This window comes from Salmo salar, chromosome 03 (assembly GCF_965601325.2).
Source record: "Salmo salar chromosome 03, fSalSal1, whole genome shotgun sequence".
Taxonomy (NCBI): Eukaryota; Metazoa; Chordata; class Actinopteri; order Salmoniformes; family Salmonidae; genus Salmo; species Salmo salar.
The window spans coordinates 70670321-70689508 of NC_138293.1; the positions used below are offsets into that span (position 1 = coordinate 70670321).

The 19188-nt window shown below is 42.1% G+C and overlaps 2 protein-coding genes across 2 annotated transcripts; one reads left to right on the forward strand and one right to left on the reverse strand.

Moving 5' to 3' along the window:
* The first annotated feature begins 2 nt into the window (after positions 1-2).
* spc24 (SPC24, NDC80 kinetochore complex component, homolog (S. cerevisiae)) lies at positions 3-2031 on the forward strand. The gene is given in 6 exon segments (NM_001141537.1): positions 3-46; positions 300-468; positions 571-715; positions 1330-1434; positions 1560-1636; positions 1758-2031. Coding segments are annotated over 5 exon segments (588 nt in total). The 5' UTR covers positions 3-46; positions 300-314; the 3' UTR covers positions 1865-2031.
* A 1484-nt stretch (positions 2032-3515) lies between these two features.
* On the reverse strand, positions 3516-8414 carry LOC106601325 (sphingosine 1-phosphate receptor 1). The gene is made up of 2 exons (XM_014193441.3): positions 8114-8414; positions 3516-6376 (listed from the first exon to the last, which is right to left on the reverse strand). Exon 2 carries the CDS (start codon positions 6096-6098, stop codon positions 4896-4898), a length of 1203 nt encoding a protein of 400 aa, XP_014048916.1. The 5' UTR covers positions 6099-6376; positions 8114-8414; the 3' UTR covers positions 3516-4895.
* Positions 8415-19188: the final 10774 nt, after the last annotated feature.

The following is a 19188-nucleotide window of genomic DNA, read 5'->3' on the forward strand; positions in this document are numbered from 1 at the left end:
TTGAATATGGAAACGACTGAAGTGAACTTACATTCGGCAAAACACGGCAAGTCAATGCTTGTTGTACAACTTTCTAAACGTATCTAATTAAGATGTTAGTAACAGTAGCTGTCGTCAGAGGGTCTGGGCATTAAAGTTGACTACTGTTTTCAAGCAAGAGCCTCTGCAGCTAACGTTTAGTTAGACATACCATTTGATTTTGTTGACCGTAGGCAGCAAACAATTTTAGTGGTGATGTACCAGCTAGTCTGCTCTAGAACAGGCAGTCATTTATCTATTTCTACTAAAATATTCCACAGAAAAGACGTGTCACCATGCTTCAGGACGTTATGGACACGGGAGAGTCGATGGTCAAAATACTGAAAAGCAGCAAAGCTGACGATGAATTAAGAAAAGTGAGAGAAAAACAGCAGTGTTTCTTTGAGCGACACTTGGACACGAAGAAAACCATCACACTGGTGTTAAACGGCAAGGAAAAATAATAAACTTGTAGATCCTATCATATGATAACTTACTTTCTTTCCATGCCTTCAAGATATATAGCCTAATCGTGATCGCCATTGTCCTCAGGTGTAGTTCAGTGTGGGGATGAGGCGAGCCAGAAGCTGCTGGACTTGGAGGGGCAGAAGAGCCAGGCAGAGCGGGAGCTGGACAGCCTGGAGCAGGAGCTGCTGCAGTGTACAGCAAGGAGCCAGAACATGGACTCAGAACTACAGTATCCTTCACCCAGTCATGCTCTGTCTCTACACAGAACAAGTTCTTCATGTACTGCAATTGGTGCTCTCAAAAGTGCACATGAATGCTGTGTTGCCCAGATAATACATTTAGGGAGCAGTCACATTCTACCTTGAGCTTGTCCATTGCTGCAGACTGACCAGGCTGCCATCCATTGTTGAAAGTATTTTGAGATTTCAGTTTATATGCCATACAGTGAGTATGCAGAGGATCCTCCCGGTGACTAGCACGGAAGTGTGTTAAATTCTGCAACAACCCCTTTAAATCAGCTGTTTTCTCGAAAGAGAAATGCATGCGCACATTAAAAAAAAAAAAAAGCTACATAGTTTTGATCTACTAGCTAAATGTTATCACATTACACTTATTTTGGGACTCCACCCCTGTAAACGTAATTTGCCTGATGACATGAGTGGACAAGGATTCTTATTTAATACAAGTGCATTTGTTTCCTCACCGCTCCTCAATTACCTTTGACCTTTTTCAAAATCAGGCAAGGGGAGGTTGGAGTTGAGGAGTAGTAGAGGATGGAGTTGAGGAGTCGAACAGTACCAATTGAGATTCTCCCCGTGTTGGTTTCCTTGACCTGTTCCTCAGGTTCCTGCAGAGGGAGCTGGAGAGTCTGCGTGACTCGGAGCAGGAGCTGCAGACCCTGCAGCAGGAGGTTGATGATGACACTACAGATGTCATCCCATCAGCCATGTGAGTAGGACTAACAGCTTCTGAAATAATCACTCCCAACACCACACTAAACCATGATAGTCGGTGAGCATTGATCTCACATCATGAACAGCATGGTGCAACTTGACAAACTGTTAATTCTGCAGATACGTGGCCCAGTTGTACCACAAGGTGACCAAGATCAAGTGGGAGTATGACACGGAGCCACACATTCTGAGAGGAGGTATTTGTCACTGCATAACTGTTTTTCCATCACAAAGTTACAAATGTGGAATTCTTGTTTAATGGCTGGCTGATTTTCGTTGCGTTTAACTAAAGTTTGAGTGTACTTTAATCCCTTGCAGTGCACTATGGAGCTGACCTGGCCACACCAATCAACATAGACACCTCTGTGCGGTCTCGGTGTTCAGTCAGTGATGAGCTGTGGAACTTTGTCAGCACTGAATGGTAGAAGAGATCAAAGGAAAGTTGCCATATCTGTCCAGTAGTTGTTTGTCCTGTAGTTGGATTGTCTGTTGTGTGTTGTAATACATTTGTTTTATACTAAGATTGTATTCCTATTGGTATTGACTTCCATGACATTTTGTTATATTGAATAAAGCAGTTTTCCTAAACATCACATTTCCTAGAATAGTTATTTGGGTAGTAACCTATAACCCTAGCTTTTATTTGTATCTAATTTCACCATAGTCATTATGATCTTTATAAGGACTATTTTCTCCCAATAGGTGTCATTGCAAACCCACTGCTTTTTGATACGGTGCTGAAATTACTGTATTGAAAAGTTGGGTGCTGCTCACCTTTTTAATGCAATAAATGTCCAATGTGAAGGTGTGCTTATGCAACAGACAGTATTCTGGACTCCATTGCAGCAATAAAAAAATATACATTTTTTTGCAAACTTTGAGATTTTCTGGAATGGTAACTGTTATTCATGGTAAATGCTATTCCTCCACGGGCTTTCCATGTCTAAAGCAAGGAGGATGCGCAATTGGCATGTGTTTCTGAGATTTTGGTTGAATAAAAAGATAATTGTAACTGCTGCAGTAATAATGTGTTGCTGTTATTAGTTGTCAACCCATTGAATTTTCCTAATGAACATCTGTTAGCCTAAAAGCCCAAGGGATAAAATAATTGGCATGGCAGAAAGCCATGAGTTATTGTGGAGACTATTTCATTTTAGAGGAACTGTATTTATTAAATTTGTGGACAGCCCAAACTTGACCCACTTGCAAAAGTCCATGTTGACAAAGTGAGTTCAACCATTTATGGTTGAGAGGACTTGTTTCTAGTCTTCAATGGAAAAGGGCAGTTTTTTGCTCACACACAATTTATGCAAATCTTACCATTACTCTTCATTGCACGGCCCACACGTTTTGTAAATGAGTCATTTTATTGCCAATGCGTAGGAAGGTTTCTGCCAGTGTAGCATGTGGTGAGTAGTTGATTTGATACAGGGCGGGGGACAGGTTTCGTTTGGATCTCAACTTGTGTAACCTCGTCAGCTGGTGGTTTCTTGTTTATAATCTTACTGGAAATGGGGCGTCAAGTATATTGTCCCCAATGACTGCTGCTTTCTCTCTGTTGCCACAAGCGCATGTCTTCTTCTTGGGTGGTTGCTTGTGGTTTGGATTTGGTACACTGTGGGCCAAGTGGGTGGTTTGTCGTGTGTGTTTACTTCAATAACTTCAGCATCGATCAGACATTTACATTTTATTGTGATATACAGTACATTGTTTCTTTGGCATCTCTCTGCTCTATCGTGGGAAACTACACCTTGGTGTATATGTTTATTTTGTAGACTGTTCCATCTTCTCAAATGAATTAAGTTGACATTTGCTTATCAGTGTTTATGCACTTTTCAGTGTTGAACTATATGGTATGTGATGACTATATAGGTCAAAGCCTTTTATAACTGGTGAATGATAGAGTGTAAACTTCCTGTGAAAGATCTGAAACATCGAACTCACCACATTGACACTAACACTTTCATATTCTCACACGAGGCCTCTGGCTTCACAAAGATTTGGTGAGAGGAAATAACTAGATTAAATGTTAGTTGAATGGATGTATATTCTGTAAAACAATGACCAAAAATACTGTTTTTGTAGATGTTGTTCACATACATTTATTTATCATTTGAATGTACATATAAAACATTGGCAGTGGCCTCATAAATTAAGTTTAGTTCAGAATAAACAAAATACAGAAACTATAGTTCATTTTATTTACACAACATACCGTATAGTACAGTAAGACATATAATTTTTTTTCATTTGTACATTTATATACAATGTGAAAGATTTGAATTGCTTGCTTTCAAACATCACTGCTGTCATAATGGAACTTTATACATGGCATCCCAAGCATTTGTGGTTTGTCTTTGACAAATTTCTATTAACCACTGTTTACAGAAGATAGACATAACACTTCATTGCATGAGAGGGATATTCTCCAGCTTGTACAGGAAAGTTCTGAATGCTATTGTTTTTGTGAACAGGCTGTGTTCAATATGATTTCCATACTTTGAGTCCACAAAATCAGAGCCGTCAATAATGTATTTTTTATTGCTCACAATCATGTCTGCTGCTACGTGTGTTTTAGAGACCTCCAGAGATGTGCAAACCAGAAGAGGCATCAACGTGACCTGAGATCAGATGACAAAAATGACATGGTTCTGGCAGAAGTTTTGGGTGTGGATTCTTCATGTTTTAACTACATGTCATTATGTTTGTATTATGTATTTTCTTTAGAGGGGATGTAAGGATGAGCCTTAGCATGGCTCAAATGTATACTTTAATTATGTGTATGACTCAAAATAAAATGTACTGAATGTGTTTTCAATGTTTGTATAATAAAAAACATGAATAACGTTCATTTCACAGCTGCTGGTTGAGTGGTTCTCTTTAACTACCGGTAAATGGTGAATTCAAAATACTGCTACAAACATGAATCCATTCCTTCAGGAGGGTTTTTCTTTTCTGCAGTTTGGATTATGGAAGATTGTTAATGTATGAAAGATATACTGTATCTCAGCATACGAGAAAAGGAATTTCACAGTATGAGAACAGCATATTAATCCGTTTAATGCTTTGCGCCGAAGAGTAAAAACCAACAAGGTATTTATTTCTCTAACACTGTGACTTAGGTTTGACTTCCTTACAATAGACCGACCAGTCTTTCAGTGGAAACCTCCAGCTTATCTGTCTAGGAAGAAAATGCCAGACCAGGGGAGGAAGGCAAAACATAGGACAATGGTGGGTTCCGCTGACATTCTCTACCATTGAGGTGAGAGGAAGAGTATTACTTCCTCTTTGCTTGTAGTTCCATTTACAACCCATACTTAACATGTTGTAGTCTCACAGCTGTAAGATGGTGCCGAAGAGTGGTCCAGTCAAGGGGGTATCCAGAACTCTGCTCTTACTGTAATTGGACAATTATCCATTATTACTGCTGAGTCACATTGGGCCGTCATGGACACGTCATGTCTTTGACATCCTGGGGTAGATGGCTTTAATAGTGGAAGGGGTGAAGTTGGCAGAGGAGACTGTGATCTCCAGGCCCTCCAGCCTATGGGAGGGCGCCTCAGTCTTACTGGTACTGCACTCCAGGAAGGGCACCCCTATCTTCTTCACCTGGCCATCCTTGGTGAGGAGGCAGCGTCGACACAGCAGCCTCAGGATGGCCCTCCTCATGTCCTTACTGGTCAGTGTATAGATGATGGGATTGAGGAGAGAGTTGAACATGGCGATGCCCAGGAAGTAGTCCGCCTTGAAGAGCACCTGGCAGCTCCGTGCCGGGCAGCAGAAGTCCAGCAGGAGGAGGATGAAGAGAGGCAGCCAGCAGATGATGAAGACGCCCAGCACGATGGTGACAGTCTTCAGCAGGGCCATGTACTTCTGTGACTTGCGGGCCAGGCCTTTGCGCTGCGGTCCAGAGCCCAGGTGCTTTGTGTTGGACTTGACAGTGTGGAAGATGCGCACATAAAGCACCACGATGGCCAGCAGAACAGCGGTGAACACGGTGATGAAGAAGAGGATGTAGCTTTTGGCAAAGAGCGGCAGGACGGTGGAGCACTGGTCCAGACGGCCCATACAGTTCCAGCCCAGGACAGGTAGCACCCCCAGGAACACTGACAGCACCCAGCTGGCCCCGATCAGGGCAAACATTCGGCCTCGCTTGGCCCCCTGGTAGGGCTTCATCCTCACCATGGTGACGTGGCGCTCAATGGCGATGGCCAGGAGGCTGATGACGGAGGCGGCCAGCGTTATGAAGACCCCCCCCTCCCTCAGGAACCACAGCACAGGGGTCATATTTAACGTGTTGGCCCCTGAAGTCACAATGTTCACCATGTAGGTGAAGCCTGCTAGCAGGTCTGAGAGTGTTAGGCTGCCTAACAGATAGTACATGGGCAGATGGAATTTCTTATTCTTCCAGATGGCCAACAGCACCACAGCATTCTCCAGCACTATGAGCAAGCAGATCAGCAGGAAGGCTATGGCCTCTGGCTTTAGTCCATCCTTGTACTTGTTCTCCTTCAGTTTGCCTGTGTAGTTGTAGTGTTCTCTGATGACAGCATTGCTCTGGTACTCGCGGAACATCCGGAGCAGGTACCCTGCCGAGGGGGTCATGGGAACCACAGTGGGGGCAGCAACAGCAGCGTAAGCAGCATGCGATGCTTCCATTGGTATTCTGAGAATGTTGCTTTCTTTTTAGCTGACAAGATGCTTTCCACTCTGCGTCACATAGTTCTTAGGCAGTCCATAATTCAATATGTTGGAAGTGGGGAATGTACATTCCTTAGGAAATCTATCTTTGAATGTCGTTTCTGACAGATAGATCAGTCCAGTTTTTTGTATTTAGTATAAGAATGGATGGTAATAAGAATCCTCAATGTGATAGCATTATCCAATACTGTGCAATGCCTGGACAATCCACTGGATGGCTCAGACAAGCAAGAAACCTGGAAACAAAATAACAGTATTGAAATACAGTATAATAGCCTATTTATCTGTAACAACACACACATGTAAAAGGGGGGGGGGGGGGGGGGGCGTACATTCCTCATTAATCTTGTAATTAACAGTACCTGTCTTCGTTCAAATTCTAATAGAATGTTTGAGTATGAAACTAGCAAAGACATTACTCCACAGGTGCCTTACAAATGAGAAATTACCAAGCTAAGGCGCCATTAAAAAGACATAATAACAGAATTCCCAATATTAGTGTTTTGTCCTGGAGAAACTTGGCCTATTATGTCACTAATTCATATTCATCTTTAGCTTATTTATCTTTATCTTCCAGCTCAGTTTTATTTTTGAGGGGCAAAACTGTCATTTTGCCTATCAACTTTGATTAATTATCTCGATGCACACATGAACAGAAATGTAAGCACACTCACATATACACATATACTTATACTAGCATCCCAACACACATGCACACCCCAACACACACACACAAACACTTTGTATGCACTAAATCTCCTGCACTGACTCTATACACACACACACTGGACTCTACAATCACACATACTTACACTAGCACCTCAAAACACACACACACACACACACACACACACACACACACACACACACACACACACACCACACACACACACACACACACACACACACACACACGCACACACACACAATACATATGCCCACACACATAAAACGCGCACACATGCATACTTAGATAATAGACAGTAAATGGACAGTAGCGTGTGTGTGTGTGTGTGTGTGAGAGAGAGAGAGAGAGAGAGAGAGAGAGAGAGAGAGTGTGTGCCACACACACACTCTCTCTCTCTCTCTCTCTCCTCTCCTCTCTCTCCTCTCTCTCTCTCTCTCTCCTCTCTCTCTCTCCTCTCTCTCTCTCACACACACACACACACACGCTACTGTCCATTTACTGTCTATTATCTATCCTGTTGTCCAGTCACTTTACCCATACCTATATATGCACAGCTACGTCATTTACTTCGTACCCTTGCACATCGACTCCGTACAGGTACTCCCTGAATAGCCATGTTCTTTTCACTCGTTATTGTTATTCGTTGTGTACTGTGTATTTATTCCTTGTCCCACTATTTCTATTTTTATTTTTTGAATCTTTAACTCTGCATTTTTGGAAAAGGACCCGTAAGTAAGCATTTTAATGTTAGTCTACACCTGTTGTTTTACGAAGCATGTGCAAATACAATTGTATTAAATTGTATTTGAGGCATTGTTGCTTATCTGTTTGAAACATAGCATATGATAAAACACTACTTCAAAATTATTATGGATTGGGTATGCAAATCTATGAATTAAGTTACGTTTTTAAAATAATTATTAGTTATTCAAGTTTTTTATTATTTCAGAAAAATAACAAGACAACACTGAAATCTGTTGTTTTCATCAACTTATCAGTGGGCAAGTATAGGTTACAGGCTTGTATCAAAATTGTCAAGCTAAATATCGGGATTTTCCACAACATTGCTGAATTTCTCAAATATAAGACAAATAAACCTGTCCTTGCTTTAGCCTAGTTATTATATGCCATCAAATTATAGAATTTCGATCAACTGTCTAAAACACCATAATATCTGTTGAATAAATAAATACCAAACAAGTATCATTAAAATGTCTATAAAAACGAAAAATACCCCTTACAAATATAAGTAGGCTATTACACAAATATAACTACAAAGACCTACCTTTTAAAAGTTTAACTTTGCCTGAGAACGTGATCTTATTTAGCGCAGTTGTCTTGCGTTGAATACAGTACGCTCTGACTGATGATCAGACGTGACAGATGGTGATAGGAGAAAATAGACTGGTGCAGGACTCGACTTGAAGTGGGCTGGGCTGGACTCTTCCCTCCAACGCTCAGCCTTCCTCTCTACCTCTCGTTTAATTGGCTTCTGAAGTCGCAATAACTGTAGGTAAATAAATTGCCCGAGGTGGCTTGGAGATGAAATAGCATTACTCTCTGGTTTACAATTATTGCAGGAATGCAGTGGGAGGCATTTATGATCTGTTTTGGCTACAGGCAGTGGCGCAAGCTGGAAGGTATAAAGGTACATTCTTTCTAGGTCAATGCCATCTCATATGTTTTTGATCTGTGGTTGTAAAATGGATCACTATACTACTTCCCAACCTGGTCTCAGAGCATTTCATATGATTCTGTACATAAATACGTCACACTCCATTTTGTATGATATGTTACGTTTCGTATGGTATGTATTAATTTGTGGATGTCCATCATCCATTTCGTATTAAAAGTTCCGAATTACAATTTGTATGATATGTTATAAATTTGCAAAATGTACAATATGTTACGAATTTGCTAAATATATCATATGTTATGAATTCCAATTTGTTGTGGCTAACATTAGCTAGGTGGCTAGGAGACTAATGTTAACCTTAGCTAGCTGGCTTATGTTAGCTAGGGGTTAGTGTTAAGGTTAGGTTAAGGGTTAAGGTTAGGGTTAGGGGAAGGGTTAACTGAAAGGGTTAAGGTTATGGTTAGGGGAAGGGTTAGCTAATAAGTAGTTGCACAGTAGCTAAAAATTAGAAAGTAGTTGAAAAGTTGCTAATTAACTAAAATGCACAAGTTTTCCGTGATGAGATTTGAACATGCAACCTTTGGGTTACTAGACGTTCACGTTATATGCTCGACCAATAACTGATTCAGTGATTGATTTGTTTAAGTTGAAGGCATTCAGTTGTGCAACTGACTAGGTACCCCCCTTTCCCTTTCCCTCCTTTAACTTTGCCTTAAGTAACCATACCAAGCGTGACATATTATACTATGTAAAGTGTTGGTCCCATGTTTCATGAGCTGAAATAAAAGATCCCAGAAATGTACCATACGCACAAAAAGCTTATTTCCCTCAAATGTTGTGCACATATTTGTTTACATCCCTGTTAGTGAGCATTTCTCATTTGCCAAGATAATCCATCCAGCATGATCATTACACAGGTGCTCCTTGTGCTGGGGACAATAAAAGGCCACTCTAAAATATGCAGTTTTGTCACACAACACAATGCCACAGATGTCTCAAGTTTTGAGGGAGCGTGCAATTGGCATGCTGACTGCAGGAATGTCCACTTGAGCTGTTGCCAGAGAATGTAATTTTTCTACCATAAGCCACCTCCAGTGTTGTTTTAGAGAATTTGGCAGAACGTCCAACCGGCCTCACAACCGCAGACCACGTGTAACCATGCCAGCCCAGGACCTCCACAACCGGCTTCTTCACCTGCGGGATCGTCTGAGACCAGAACAGCTGATGAAACCGAGGAGTATTTCTATCTGTAATAAAGCCCTTTTATGGGGAAAAACTCATTCTGATTGGCTAGGCCTGGCTCCCCAGTGGGTGGGCCTGGCTCCCAAGTAGGTGGGCCTATGCCCTCCCAGGCCCACCCATGACTGCGCCCCTGCCCAGTCATGTGAAATCCATACATTAGGGCCTATATTAGAATTTTAATTCCTAAAACCAGGTCTCAAGCATGGATTACACTTGAGGCCCATGCGATTTCCACAGAGTTGTGTATGGCTGCCTTTTCCTGTTACGCTCCTTGCCTATGGAATAGCCTGCAGACTAAACTTCAACTTGAGACTCTTGTCCCCCTTGCTCATTTTAAATATTTATTGGAGCATTTTTATTTTTGTATTGCTTCTAACTGTTTTGGGTAATGCAAGTTCTTGTGCTGTTAGTAGAATAACCTATGTGTAAATGTAATCTGTTGCTGGATTTTTTTGTGTTATCTGTGATCATTTTGTTTGTCTTGTTTAGTTTTTTAATCATTGTACCTAAACTGTATGTGTAAACATGCATGCGCAGGGTCCAGCTGTAAAAGAGACCTTGGTCTCAGTCTGTGTTCCTTGTTGAAATAAAGGTATAATAAAATAATAATGAATTTATTTCAATTCACTGATTTCCTTATATGAACTGAAAGTCAGTAAAATCATTGAAATTGTTGCATGTGCGTTTATTCTTTTGTTCAGCATAATTTGAGGGCCCGGATTTACTTTTGCTATGTTACGCCTAGTATATGAGACCAGACTGCACGTCCTACAATGATATGGTACTTACTTTTTAACATTTTATTGGTTTACTTCTTATCTTTACTCACGTTCTGAATGAAAACGTGGGCCATGGTTCTTTTTTCATGATTTGGACAATGCTCTCTGTCACTTCCCACACCTCAATGCATATAGAGTATGTAGACCTTCCTCATAACCGTACATGTTTCTGAGGATGAGGAGGATGATGGAAATACAACAATATGAGCACTTTGTGCAGTTGTGATAAATTACTACATTAGTATGTAGAAATTACGTAAAGGGATGGTGGGTGGCTGAGTGGCTGAGTGGCTGGATCCTACTTTCTCTAAACAGGAAGCCGTCTCATTGTGCCTAGAAGGGAGAGGGATTTCCTTGAGAAACACCTATGAAGTCATGGTAAGACGGATTCGACACTGACACTGTGCATTCCAGCTTGACGTGGAACACACTGTTATTTGAGAATGCAATGCCAACTTACTCATTTCCAGTTAGAAGAGGACTCATAATACGCTGTAAACAAATCACATTTACACTTCACACATACATTGTTTTTGTTACTGCATGAGACATGAGACTCGTTTTTAGTCGATTGGGTTCCATTCCTCTGACATGCTCCATCAGCTTCTAGAGGCTAAATCTATTTAAGCAATTTTTCTCTGTAAGGCTGTTTTATTTAACTGTTGAGGAGGCATACTTCTCACGTCAGCTGCTTCTCTGGAGTTAAACTATTTATTTTCTTGCCCCCATTAAGTAATTTCCAGTTGGCCCCGCAGTAGAGAACTGTTGGTAAACCCTGACTTGTCCTGCCTGTCTCAGTTGTCCCCTGGCCTAAGGCCCACCCAGTGGCTGCTTGCTAAGAAGGTGATCCTCTCCATGGGCCTGTCACCCGAGTGGCAGTTAGCCTCCTGCTGTGACACTATCTCACCATATCACCCTCATTAACACACAAGGAGTAGACAGAATGACACCCGACTCAGCCCAGCAGCTTCCCACAGTAGGAATCTACTCAGTCCCCCATTATTCTCCTTCAGGTCTTGTGTCTGTACTCTTTATTAGTTGCCCATCGCCCCTAGGGAGTATAGTACATGCATGAAGTGCTTTGAATTTGGATGATATATTTCTGTGACATTGGTCTTGTAATGTGGAAGTCAATGGGAGTAAAGATGAGTTTTTAATGTATCTGTTGTTTGTGTGCTCTGTATGTTGTTGTCCTTTTAGGGAAGGCACGTTGCCAGTATGGCTGTCATGTCTTGATTGATGAGCCAGAAACTCCCCCAAAAAAGAGGGGCCCTGTTGATCAGTCTGATATTTCTGCTTGTTGCATAATGATACAGGCTCATTTCTCTCTTACTATTGTGTCCATTGGGGGATGTGAGAAAGTCAATCACACCGCAGTGTAGCGTTGCTTTCTGAGACTATGACTACTTCCTTTGGCTGCAGCATTTCAGCGCTAATCCAGTTGATGAGCAACATTCTCATCTCAGAAAAATATTCTCACCTCAGTCAAAATAACACAGCCTGCCATACGTATGAAGGACCCTGAAAAGGTCATGAGAAAAGCAATCACACCTTCCCACTGCGTAGAACGGTGTTTCGTTAGTGTGTTTATCCAATCAAGAGCTTGTTAAATATCCTCATCCTCTGATTCAACGCTGACCCCTTCACTTCACAGGGTCAACAGAACAGAGGATGAAAGTGAGGGGTTAAACGATATTTCATCTGGATGACACTGGTTGAACTCAAAAGGACATGTCTTCTCATCCATCCTTTGGCTCACCTCAATCAGCCTGACTAACCGGTGTCTGTATGTAGCCTCGCTACTTTTATAGCCTTGCTACTGTATATAGCCGTGCTTTTTACTGTTGTTTTATTTCTTTACTTAACTATTGTTCACCTAACACCTTTTTTGCACTGTTGGTTAGAGCCTGTTAGTAAGCATTTCACTGTAAGGTCTACACCTGTTGTATTCGGCGCATGTGACAAATAAACTTTGATTTGATTTCCCTTGCTCCCTTACTTGTTCCACACTATCTTTTTGGCAGGATTCATCACAACACATACAGCGCCTAGATGCAAGCCACAAGATCCACATGAGCAGAAAGTGTTTGCACTCTTTCTTCTCTCTTCTCTCTTTCTCTCTCAGTTAAATGCAAAGTGTCATATTTCAGATGTACAGTAGGTTGAGGGAGTGATTGTTTTTTTCATTTGGAAGTTGTTGAGTTGGGCGGCTTGTTGACCCGATGTTGCACTGGGTGAAGTGAGGTCATGGGATTTCCACTCCTCCTGTCTGGAGCACCGTAACTGGGTAGGGTGGCTTGGACACAGCCTCTGTCCATCACAAACCTCTCACAGAGACTACAGTGGAGAGACTAAAGGACAGACACTGACAGAGTTCATAAAAATGTCTCTGAATGTGCGCAACAAGTTGCTCGCCTGCCTTTCTGTGTAGAAAGTCCAGGTTTTGATGGTGGTTAACTACAGCTTAGTGTTCAAACAATGACCACAGCCCAAGTTCCAAATGAGAGGAAGTAAGGGGAACATATGAAACTGCTGGACTTGTTTCCTTTCCATTACTGGTCCGTCTACCTCTGTCAGGCACGTCACCTGACTCTCCTCCCAGCCACTGGCTGTCTGGAGCACTCTGAGACTGTCCTGTGATGCAGTCCTTTTCGAAATCACACAACAGGACTCACTACACTATTCTCTCACAATTTGAATATGGATAGACGGATGAAGATTGTTTCTGCCTCCCTCTCTTGTCCATTCCCTGTGTGTGACTTCTAGTACGTAAACTAGCATGTCTTACATGGAAATGCATGCAAATATATCAAACATGCGCAGCAATTGTTATATTAAGTGTATGGGCCATAGTCTCTACTCGCCTGTAGGTCTGTAGGTTTGTGTGTTTGAAATTCTCAAGTAGAGCAGAATGTCAAATTGCTGTGATCCAGACTTTTTGTTTTTATAAGGAAACACACTCTTGAAGTTTAGCCTTTGTGTGTAAGCCAGGCAGACTTTATAGAGAGGGGTTGTGCAATAAAACAGAAATTACACTGGAATGCATTCATTTATTTCACTGGGTAAACAAACTTGTTTTAATCTTTTCCCATGTAAATTTTTCCTCTTTTTGAGCGGAACAGGAGATGGGAAACGCTTTGTTCAGTTTGATGTTGTCATGGCAGTCAGTGGGGATTGTCTGGGACAAATAAACAACAGGAAGAGGCTCCCATTAGGGAACAGTTTGATTATACACACACTCTGCAAAATGTGAATGTGACTTTGTCTATGCATAAACACAATCATCCTCAGCTTTTATCTAAACCTCTACAAATCCTCACTCTGAAGCTGACGTGCATTGCTTTTTGAATACAAACCCCTGCCACAGAGATATCACCCTAAAAGTGCAGTGTCAACACGTTTTCCCTGCTGCTGTGTCTCGTCTATCAATATAATATAACAAAACATTCCAGGTCCCCTTTTCACTGACGTAGCAACCTTCTGAAACACTACATTCTGGAGCGTGGTTTGGTCCCCAGCCCCTCCCCAGGCCTTAGGATAAAGGGTTTTACTGACAATGTTAAACTTACTGTCACTTTCAATTCTCAGGCTCCCTAGCTAGCATCATGGTGGATGACCTAAAATCTTTGCTCATGCTATTACATATGTATTTTTCCAGATTAGCTGTTGCTGAGTATGATTTGAATGAAGAGTCTTATGAAAGGCTTTTTTGTTCTTCGAAGCCGCACTGAATCGTGGTTTGGTATGAGTTCATCCTGGAAGGAGGGATGGAAGAAAGAACATTCCCATGGAGAAGGGGAGAAGGGGTGGGGGTGTAACCATTCTGGGTGAGTCATGTGAATGAGTTAGGTCTTTCACCAGATTTATTCTAACTTTTTCAATGACCAATACGCACCAAACAGCCCACCATGTCAGGAGTCAGATTCTGGGAAGAGCCACCATCGCTTCCACACAGAAGGGGCAGCCATGTTAGAGAGGGGCGGAATCCGAAATGAAATGATAAACGGCAAGACTCTTTTCATCAAGACGATGGGAAAATCCAGCATCCGACCCTGGGACCCTGGGACCCTGGGACCCTTTCCAGTTTTGGTGTTCCCCTGGTACACAATAAAAGAGTGAATATGTATTCATTGAATGAATGAATACACATGAATAAAGTTGTCTTCATTTTTCCTCTGGTGAACTCCAGCACTAATGAGATCTAGCCCTGGGTTCATACTCTCTTCCTGTAGCGAGGAGAGCATACTCTCTGACCACATCACCTGTGTGTTTGTTACTGAGGTACAGGATATGGGTCATTGTAACAGTGTCTCAATGATGCCTTTTATGGGTTTGGGGGAAGTAATATAATATCTCTGATTTGTATTTAGGACAGAATTTGGAAGTGTATAGACCTAATATGTAATGTAAAGCCATTCTAAGAAGCACACGTCAACATTAAAAATAGCTTTTTTCAGGCCCATTGTCTGTATTCAATAGCTGTACCTAACTACGAACACCCCCAGGCCAATCATCATCACAAACATCCCGATTCTCCAATCCATTGTATAACCTTTTTACCTCCATTAAAAATAAGACCATAAAGTTGAACCTACAGTGCCAGAAGTGAGCCGGACTGGAGTGGCTGGCTTCCCGAGAGGAAGGTTAATCATTAAAACATGGAGTGTAAAGGCTGATAAGGCATAATGCTACTACTGTCATGCCCTGGAGTCTTTTTCTTCCCTTGTTCTGCTCTTTCTTTTCATTTGGATGCGGTTTGCTTCAAGCGTTTTGATTGTTGATACGGCCCTGTTCAAGTCAAGTCGGGTGCAGTGTAGCGTGACTAACAATGTTTTGAGACAATTTAAGTGTTCCTTCTTTTATTCCCCCTATGCTTTTTTTTGTGTTTATTAGGGTTAAATGAGCACAGTGGAGGGAAACCAGCCCACTCATTCCCTCAAGTGAGGGTCTATGGTGGTGCTGGAGATTCCTCAGGTTGCCTGCACAGTTCTCTCAATCAAGGGTATGGATGTTTACATATAAGATGCACTTGGCTCAACCTGTATGATGCTGTGGTGAGGAGGTTTGGACAGTAACTTCTAAAGTATGATGGGATCTGTCATTTCACGAGCAAATAAACAAACCAAATATCTCTAATAAGTCATGATTCACCAAACCATCATTGCACTAAATCAAATCAAAGAATAAACAAGAAGTTTGTCTCTTGGACCATGTTTCTAAGGATGGGATTTCCTTAGTTCAATCCATGCAAACCAGCAAATAGGCTAGATTTAAACCCTTCTGAGTGAGAAACTAAACAAATCTATGAGTTTGGTTCCAGCACCCAGCTATCACTAGACCTCTCGCTTTCTGTCTTCTTCCACCCCCCTCGCCTATATGTTAAATATATGTTCCATATATTGTTTCATAGCATTCCCTAAAAGCGGAACGTAAACCCTTAATTATGCGTGTGCTCTGTCAGTGTGGTACGGGCCGCTCTGGGGGAAAAGAGGCAGCTGTTAGAGTTACCCAGACCATCACAGAGGTTCTGCCGTGCATGTTCCACTGATGCTCAGCTTAACCCAAACCAAAACTATTGTTGTCTCTGCTTCTCTGATTTCCTGCACTACGTCTCACATAAAAGAGAGAGTAATGTTTGGCCTTTCATTGTAGCGAAGGGCTAAAATTGGACTTACATCCCAAAGGCCTTATATTTTCTCTTAAAAACTTGTGAATCTAACTTTGACTCTTGTTAGAATATAATTAAAACCTGACATATTTTTGTAAGAGAAAGAATAATTTGTCAGTGCATGTGGCCTGTGGTGGTGATAACACCCATCACTACAGGAAATGAAATGTCCTGCCTTTTTTGACTGTGTTGTCATTGGCTGACAATAACCCTCTAGAACCCATTACTGTAGATCTAGCCAGCACAATCTGGAGAACACAGTCAGAACATTCAGAAATGGGCCTTAGTTTGATGGGTTTTTAGCTACATATGTATGCCTGCCTCCCACTATCTACCCATCACCAGCGATGAACTGATAGTCTTGGGCAACACAAACCAGGACCGGTAACGTCCTCATCTGGGTCATGGCGGTAGTGGTCCGTGGCAGTCTCTCTCCAATCATGTATCATGAAAAGGCTGTGCGTGTTGGAAACAGGCAGCAAAGATGGGAAACAGCTGTGGGGCCAAGATGCCAGTGGTGATGGTGTGTACTGTAACTGTGAAGGGCAGGATGGTGACAGTGCTCATCACATGGCAGCAAGGGGACATCAACACCCCACTGTGTCTGCGCTCTGTCTGTGTTACCGTACGGCTGTGGAGCTATATGAGGTATTCCGCTGGAAAACGTATCCAGGAGACAAGGAGTAGATGATTTCCAAACTCCTGTCTCCTGCACTTTGTAACTGCAGCCCTGGAACAGCCCCCTCTTCAACCCAGGAGAGGGTTTCAATTCCCCAAAACCTACCTCATCCACACACAGGGACAAGGAATTACAGCACAGGCTCATATTGGCTTACGCTCTTTGTTGATGTTTTTTGGAAATTTGTAGCATGCCTTTCCATTCAGGCTCATCCCTTTGTTTATTTTGATGAGCTGTCTAAATTGAGTTGAGAGATGTATAATTTTGTGGGACGGCTGATTATTTGGACACATGGTTTCTGTTATCATAAACATGATTACCCGTATGGATTCCATGTTCTTTTTGTGTGATCCCTTTGGAAGGTTTACAATATCCTGATCTTCTGTTCATTTAAACCAATTACCACAAGTCATTTACCCCACTGTCCTTCTTTCCCATGTACATTACGTGTTTATAACCCTGAAAAATGGTCCGGCATGGTGTTCATGTTAAATTATGTTTAACATTTTTTAATGGGGTGACTGTTTTAAAATGTAGTTTTATTGGAAGGCTTATTGGGGGACTGTTAACTAGAGGGAAAGCAGAGCCCTGTTTGGATGCCAGTGGTTTTCACAAGCTGTCCATGGTTCCAAACCTCCAAACCAGCGCTAGCTGGAGGAATGTCAGTTTCCTCATGTGAGAGCAACAGCAAGACCGGGTGAGCATATGTTACTCTGAACTGCATGTACAATAGGCCACATGGTACAGAATGTATAGGATTGACTGGAGGCCCTCTGAACATTATGGTAGTAGTGCTGGGGGACACTGGTCTACTAGAGCCCTCCTGCCCCCTTCACCCTCCTGCCCGAGACAAACACAATTGATGGCCACTGAGTCACAAACAGATGTTATTCCCTGGTGCAGTGAGCACGGACAATGACACAGTGACAAATAAGGGCTTAAACCGTGCAATGGGGGGCACACCTGTGAAATGAAAGGGCAGATCTGGAGTAATGAGAAGCAGGCCAGTGACAGAGGACAAAGCCTTGTTGTTTTAGAGGCCTCGCCTCTCTTTGTGCCAGTAAAAAAGGGAGAGCATTTCGATGAGAGGTGAAATATTTACACTAGGCAGCAGCAGCCAGGGCTTTATGAGGTGCACTAGCTGCACCATGTGCAGGGCTGCAGATGACCTGAGGTATTGTAGAACAGCTCTGGTTTCCCATAAACCTCTGCTCTGATCCACCATGTGTCCTGTGGCTGTCTTTGGCCGGTATAAGACTCTGGGGTTTATGAAATGCTCGAGGTGCCCTTGAAGCACAATAGACAAAACCTTCACATACTGTACAACACATACAAGGTACAGAGCAGCAGCTACTGTAGTCAGCATAGAGCTGAGTGCAGTACAGGGGTTTCAGCACTTTCAAATGAAGACCAAAAAAAATTGCCTGAGTCTGAGACATTTATCAGTGTGCAACAAAACCTATTCAGCACGCTAACCTTAAAGGGCGACTGCACTTCCTGATTTTGCCTCGTTTTAGATTTGGTTCACTAAGAAATTCAAGTGGTCATGACTGAATTCAAATGGGAGTTGGCTTTTGGGGTGTGGTTTGATGTGGGAAGAGTAAGCCAAATTATTTTGTCAATTAGCTTCAGCCGGCTGGTGTGCGACTATTGCAAAATTGGATTGACTTTGGATAGCCTATCTCTGGGGCTAATTTGAGACCGTCAAGAATGTATTATTATTGTATATGAGACAATATTTTCATGTTGCACACCTTTAGTTTTGTCATTAAATGCTTTCAATATTTGTATATGAATTTCTACAATTTATAGTTGGGTTGAGGTTTTTAAGTCATAGAAATTTGGAGCCATTGGAATTTTAACATATTGTCTCATGTACATTGTGTAATTTACCAATGGTCCCTAACTAGCCCCAAAGGTACAGTTGAGTTGTGTGCAGCTGCACTCCGTATTGATGATTACTTGTGTGCTGCCAGCTGTGGGCAAGTGGGAAGGATTGAAACAAACCCAACCTTCATTTTTGTTCTGATGCAGTCACGACCACAAGTCTCACAAAACTCTGTTTTGGACGAGACTGACTATAACCAAAATTATCTTATGACACACTTTAACAGTAGAATAAATGTTTCTGACTCATATTGTTGCCACGTAGGCTGTTTTATAAATGAGAAGTTGTTTTTAGGGGCAGTTGCCCTTTAAAGATGAAATCCGCAGCCACTGTTCTCCCCCTAGTACCTTTGCTAATTCTTTTTGTTTTGTTGATGAAAACAGAGCAGAGAAGCATCCGGCAGTGTGGAAAAAATAATTGCTGTACATATTCTGCTGTTCTATTGCGTGTGTAATGATGTCCGACAGG